At 41.1% G+C, this 6981-nt stretch overlaps 1 protein-coding gene across 3 annotated transcripts in view; it reads left to right on the forward strand.

Moving 5' to 3' along the window:
* Positions 1–316: 316 nt before the first annotated feature.
* The window catches only part of SPOCK3 (SPARC (osteonectin), cwcv and kazal like domains proteoglycan 3), a 478289-nt gene continuing 471624 nt past the window's right edge, over positions 317–6981 (forward strand). Inside the window, exons 1-2 of one of the 3 annotated variants that reach the window (XM_053901147.1) lie at positions 317–445; positions 1016–1204. In XM_053901147.1, coding sequence (XP_053757122.1) covers positions 1016–1204 — 189 coding nt within the window. In that variant the 5' untranslated portion in view covers positions 317–445. Of the gene's footprint in view, positions 446–597; positions 732–795; positions 816–1015; positions 1205–6981 lie in introns of those variants that run through there. The other 2 variants (XM_019441052.2, XM_053901146.1) reach the window with 2 other exon arrangements.

Consider the following 6981-nt stretch of genomic DNA (forward strand, 5'->3'; position numbering starts at 1 on the left):
AGTGAAAAGTCTGCCATTTGTCATAATCCAGAAGTTCACTCAAACCTTCCTTAAATTTTCGGTATTAAACACATCTCCCAAGACCCTTGCAGCTATGGCTTTGCCTTAGGGTGGAGCTCAGTCCAAGAGGTTTTCAGGACCTAAAGTGCAAGGGATTCTTGGCTTGGTGATGCATAAAGTTTTCTTCAGATCTCATTTCCCACGTCTGAGTGACCAGCTTCGAAATCGCAGAGCCGAGGCAACTAAGAGAGATACAGTATATTTCGTGTTAAATCGGTCCAGGAGCAGAGAGAATGTGCAGGCAGTCTCGCGAACATGAGAACCTCTTCTGGAGGGGAGAGGTTATAAAGCAGATAAGGATTCCTGGGCGAAGAGCTACCGCATCCTCTGCCTTTAGCCGACCGTCGCATCCGGAGTCCACGGCAGCTCGGATCCAGAGAGGAAGGTGGGATAGGAGGAGGTGGAAAAGGGAGAGGAAGGGAAAAAAAAAAAAAAAAAAGAAAAAAAAATAAATAAAAAAGGAGCTGGGGGAGGGAGGGGTGAAGCCAAGGGAGTAAGCGAGGGAACAGCGCGCGGGGGGAGGTGGAGATGCGGGGAGCGCGCCTGGCGCAGAGAGCTGAGTGGACCGCTCCAGACAGCGGCGCGTGCAGCAGCTCCTGAAAGCAGCGAGTTGGCAGAGCCGGGCTGCGTTTCCAGCAGGAGCTGCGAGCTCAGTGCGGGCTCACAACAAGGTGATGTGCCTGGAAGCATTCTTTTGCCCCCTCGGGCTGCCGCGGTTGGGGCTTCCTCCCTCATACCCACCTCTCCTCCCCCAGGTCTGCGGGTCTGCGTGTGTGTGAGTGCGCGGGTTGGGGGGTAAAGCCTACGGGGAGGGGGCACTCCGTCCCCGCTCGTCTCCTCCTCCCTCTACCCCTGTCGTCGCTGATGCATGCATTCCCGGGGTATCCCGGTCTTCTTACCCCTTCTTTGACACTGCCCCCCCACCCGGGCCCCCCGGTTGTGTCTCCTTTCCCAGATGCTCAAGGTGTCAGCCGTATTGTGTGTGTGTGCAGCCGCTTGGTGCAGTCAGGCTCTCGCAGCTGCCGCGGCGGTGGCTGCGGCCGGGGGGCGGTCGGACGGCGGTAATTTTCTGGACGATAAACAATGGCTCACCACGATCTCTCAGTATGACAAGGAAGTCGGACAGTGGAACAAATTCCGAGACGTAAGTGCTGCGCACCCCCGTCCCCGGGCACAAGAGCGCGCTACTCCCAGGCGGGGGCCGCGGCGGCTGGGGATGGGTGGGCAGTGGGCTCGGTTTTCCGAGGCGAGGGCTTTGGGGAGACGCGGCGGCGCTCAGGGTCTGCGGAAGTTGGCAGTTCCGATGCCCCCCTCCTGGCTAGTGCAAGGGGACGGCGAGCTCGCTGGTGCACTGGAGTTCGGGTCTCACCAGGTTCCCGCTCGCCTCCTGCCTCCTCGCTCTCCCACTGTGTCTCCCCACCTCCCTCGGCCCCCAAAGGTTTGCCAAGTGCTGGCTCAACCTTCCCAACTTTTGAATGGTGTTTCTGGCAATAGTAAACACGGCAGATGCGCCTTTGCTGTGCAGTGCTTGCTACTAAAGTAACTAGAATCGATCCCGTTACTAATGGTCCATTAAGGAATTTGAGGGAGGAGGTAGGAAGATGTAAGATTTATAAATGCCGGCTCTCCAAGGGGCGGGAGGTTGTTTGGCCGCGCCCGTCGGCAGAAGTTGAACGGCTCTTGATGACATACAATTGCTGATCAGATTTGTGCTTCGGCATTAACTTTGACACGGACATGTTTACAGTGCGTTGGATAACGTTTTATTCCGAATTGAATCACTGCCGTAAAGCCCGCCGGGTGAGAGGGTCGCGAAGGGGGAAAGGGACTTCTTCGCAGGGGGTAGCTCTGGAAGGGTTAAACTGTAGACTGCCCTGGGGAGTTTCCTGGAGGCTTGTTAAGACCGAGGCTGGTTTAGGGACGTTCGTTGGCGGCGGAGCCAGTGGCCGTGACTCCCCGGTCATTCTCCCCCCCCCCCCCCCCCCCCCCCCCACTATCTGATCTGAATGGAGCCGAGTGAGAGAGCCGCGGGCATCAGGAGCGCGGTTCACCTCCACGCATTCAACTTGGATGTCCCAGTGAGGTCGCTGCCCGGGCAGTGGCAGTCGTTCACCGCCCCCAGCCCACCCTTTAAAACCCGGAAGGCCCGAAAGGAAGCGAGAGTGATTCACAGACACATCGCCAACCTTTACTGTGACATTTCAGAGAATTTCTCGTGGAGTCCATCTGTACAGCCCTACGTGGAGATGAGTTAACTTCTTTCATCCGCTGTCGCCCGGTCACGATTTGGGAAAATAAATGGAAGCACAGATTAGTTTTCATTTTGGCTCCCCTAACCCCTTCTCCTGACCCCCCCCCCCCCCCCAACCTGTGTTAACTGAAAAGCCACAACACGTAGCTGATTCTGGCAGAGGGATTCCCGAAGAAACGCTCATTTTTACTTCAAAATTAGATGTAGCTCATTGACACTAGGCATGGGTGCTGGGATGAAAAATGGTAATGATAATGATAATACTTAATGAAGGGTTTTGTCTTATATTCTTTATGAACAAAGCTTAAACATCATTTTATTTCTAAGTGAAATCCCTTACACATTTGTTTTATTTAAGTTTATGCTCATATTGAATACAATCAAAAAAGCAAGCGAGCAAATGAGATATTTCTAAACCTGGGGAAGAATTTCTGCTTATCATATTCTCGTTTGGAAAAAAAAAAATATTGAAGATTTTTCAGTGTTTGAACAGTGCTTCGCATAATGACATTTTATTTCTTAATGGGTGCTTGAAAATCTTTTAAAATAAATTTTAGGCTTTCTTTTCTAAAATATCTTTTAAAACTTTAATATATTTTCGAACTTAGTATTCTCTGACTTTATTCAAATTACTTTATTGAATTATTTAGAGCCACCAGTTGTGCTCAGACAGTTTGTAAATGTGTTTGATTTAAACTATGGAAGCAAGCTGAGTTGCCTGAAATAATTAAATATTCCAGGAATCATTTAGCCAGCTTCTACAGACAAAGAGGAAAGCATTTTATTGCTCTAGTATTTTCAGTTATTCTTACTTGATCTCTGGGGAAAAAAATCCATCAAAAGTATATGTTAAAGTTAAGTAAAATACTTATGGAAATATTTTTAGCAAATATCTGTTTTGAAATACACGCAATACATGAAAATATAATAATTATCTGTTTAAAATACAGCAAGTTTTAGCATTACCATTCTAGTAAGATCATTATCTTTTTGTAAAGATAACTTCAGGAGGGCATAGAGAAAATAAGTGCTATCTGTTTTCCCCCTTAAGCACCTGTTGCTTATTATTAACATGATAAAATGTATGCCCGTGGTGTGACTCAGAATGCATAATATAGAATCCTTACTTAGACAATCCACCTCACTGCTGATCTACAGATTTTTTTTTTTTTTGCCTTTTTTGGGGATCATGAGCTCACTTACTTTTTTTTTTCTGTATCTTTTAAGGAATTGTTTATTTTTTCATCCATTTTCATCTGGAAGCCCATGCACTGCATGAATCTGCCTTTAAATGTTCTGCATCAGCATTGATGTCTTAAGTAGTTGATTTGCCACTTAGGTTATACGAAGGCAAAGAAACAAGGAAATCATCCAATTTAACTGAAGTACTTCTGTTTAGTGCTTTTCTTTCGTAAAAATATAGTTAATTTTATTTACAAAAAAAGCTTTGGAATGCCTAAGCATAAGTAATACTAGAATTAACCTTCTTGTTAATTTACACAGTCAACATTATTTTACAAATAATTCCTAAATGGAAGTTGAACTTTTTTAAAAAATGTAATGTTTATTTATTTTTGAGGGAGAGAGAGAGACAGAGAGCACGAGTGGGGGAGTGGCAGAGAGAGAGACACACACAGAATCAGAAGCAGGCTCCAGGCTCTGAGTAAGCTGTCAGCACAGACCCCGACCTGGGGCTTGAACCCATGAACCATGAGATCATGACTGAGCCGAAGTCAGACACTTAATGGACTGAACCACCCAGGCGCCCCTGAACTAACTGTTCTTTTCAATTATATTTGAAAACTACTTTGAATAGTATTTGAAAATATAATCCATTATTATATTTTAATTGAAGGATTTTTAAGATAAATGTACTTTTTATAGATTATATGTAATAGATACAACTATATGTTATATATATAATTAAGCTTTAAGAATAAGGAACATTGATAGGAAGTATTATGTGAGAATAGATGAACATCGGAAGCACTGCCATCGATGATTCATTTTTCTCAATTTCCTCAATATAAATCACAGAGAAATAATAAACCAAAGGCAAGCTTAACATAGAAGAAACTTCAAATAATTTTGACTACTTTCTACTAGCAGTGCTCTTTGAATAAAGTTTTGTTGCCCTTTAAAGTGTACAGAATGTCATTATATAGACAGAGAACTTTTGTCCTTTTGAAAATCATTAATGTATTTGGTTGTTAGAGTAAAAATTCCTGTGGATATTCTAACTTCTATATTTTAGGAAAAATTAAAGTTTAACTTTTTAAAGGTGTAGAAAAGTCAACTAATTTGAAAATAAGTATAGTAGATAGAACCAGCATGTAATGTTTAGGGAATAATTATGTGATTTGAAAATAAAGCAAACAACAGAAACTTTCAACAACAGGATATATTTAGAAGATACACTGGTTACAAGGCATTTGCTATTTTTTTTAGTTCTGGAGAGTAGTGGTAAAATCAAGAACACAGGATTCCCCAGTGGGAGAATTGTGGAAATACTACGTTTACCAAGAACAGGTGTAAGGAATTCCCTCACTCCATTCTTGCATATATAATATTTACATGCCTGTTAGGAAAATTGAAAGTCAGGATCATTATAAGAAAACAGAATCATCAGCTCATGAATCAAATGGTCCATATACTGCATATTCAAATATTTATGTTTTATAAGTCAATTAAATTGTACCTTTAATCACATAATAAATGAGTATGAAATTTGGAAACCAATGAATTAGTTGATAATGAATGATATAATAAAATAATCATTCTTAAATACTATTTCACCAAAGTACATATTGTAATTAAGAATGACAGAAAAGATACTATATGTTGGCAGCAATATAATAAAAATGTAGCATAAGAAGCAATGATGGCCACACTAATTACAAAGAATTCACACAATGAAATCAGACTTGTACCCATACGTTGAAATTCAAATACTTCTAGGTTAGTTTTCTTTTTCAATAAAAATGCCTGGGAGTGGGGGATAGTGGGTAGGAGGAAAGTTGAATAGGTGGAGCACAGATTTCTAGGGCAGTGAAAATACTCTGTGTATTTGTATAATGATGAATACATATCATTATACATTTGTCTGAACCCATAGAAAGTACAGCTCCAAGAGTAAACTCTAAGGTAAAGTATGGACTTTTGGGTGACTACGATGTGTCAGTGTCCATTCATCTATTGTAACAAATGTAGCACTCTGGTGGGGGATGTTGATAATGAGGGTTAGGTTTTGTAGTAGCATGAGGTATATGGGAAGTCTCGAGACTCTCCTCTCAATTTTTCCGTGAACCTAATCTGGTCTAAAAGAGAGTCTTAAAGAAAATCATAACCACAACCTCATTACCTTAAGAAAACAAATAAAAACCTAGGGGTCACACTGAACATTGTTTTAAGAAACGGTTGCCATTCTTATTGCAAAATCCACAGTCAACTTCAGGGTACCCTTATCGCTTAAGTAGTTTTTAATACCCTTCAGATATGTTGAAAGCAATAATAAAGTCTTACAACTTGACTTTAGAAATTCAACCATAAGTTAAAGGACATGTAAAGTGTGAACATGTAAAATATAGGTTTACATGTCTCAGAGGCACTCAAATTATAAGTTGACTTTCAAAATGCCTGACTTGGATGTATTGAGTAGGATGGTAACCTTTCTTAACTTCTTTCTCTTTCCTGTTCTCATCTGAGTTGAGGTTTCATTTTAGTAGAATGTACAGATTATTTGAGAGATAATGGCTGATGGGGAGGGATATTTCCTGCCACTTAGTGGCTGTAGGGGAGTAAAGCCCCCTGAGAGTCTATCAACTTTTACTGCTGTTAGTTGGTAAATGAACAATTGGTTTCTAGACCTACTCCAAAGTATTTCGTTGCTTTAAAAGGCCTTGCAATTGAAACAATGAGAACCTTTAAAGAATACTCTGTCAGTGCTTTCTTTAGATTTGTGATACACCCTCGTATTTCCTGAGAAGCCAGCATACCTTTAGCACTGAGGGCTTCTCCTTCGTGGTACCTTTTCCTGAAATTAATTTTCTTAATTGACATATAATTGACAAAAGTTGTGTATATTTAAGGTGTGAAATATGATGATTTCATGTTCATATACATTGTGAAATGAATACTTCTGGGGAATGTTAATAGTAGGAAGGAAAACTTTGCTGTGTGGCTTTTCAACAATATGTAACAAAAACAATTATTAATAATTGGAGAAATCGAACAAATTAAACTGCTGCTCTCTTTGTTCAGGAATACTTTTCAATAATGAACACCTAATTCTGACTTAAAAAAAAGGACATTTTTGGTGTTTTTCACTATGAAACGATATTTTTAACTATGGTAAACATTACCTATATTTTCTCACAGTGCAGCACAGAGGCTGTCCTTGGGAATTCTTCACAGTTAATTTGTTGCATTCTCACAAGTGTTTTGCTGGCTTTCTTTTGATCTTTTTTTTTTTTTCTTTTGATCTTTTGAGGACTGTGGGCCACACCATGTTTACAAATCTGTGAAATTGTATGTAGTGTATATATAGTGCACATATTTGCAGAGCAGACTTGGTAAAGACTATAGCATGCAATATTTTTATATGTGACTATTACTCATATTGTTTAAATCATTAGAGGATTTAGTCATTAGAGAGGCAATTGACTGTAAGA

The sequence above is a fragment of the Panthera pardus genome, unplaced genomic scaffold (assembly GCF_024362965.1).
Source record: "Panthera pardus isolate Hobbes unplaced genomic scaffold, ASM2436296v1 HiC_scaffold_13, whole genome shotgun sequence".
Classification (NCBI taxonomy): domain Eukaryota; kingdom Metazoa; phylum Chordata; class Mammalia; order Carnivora; family Felidae; genus Panthera; species Panthera pardus.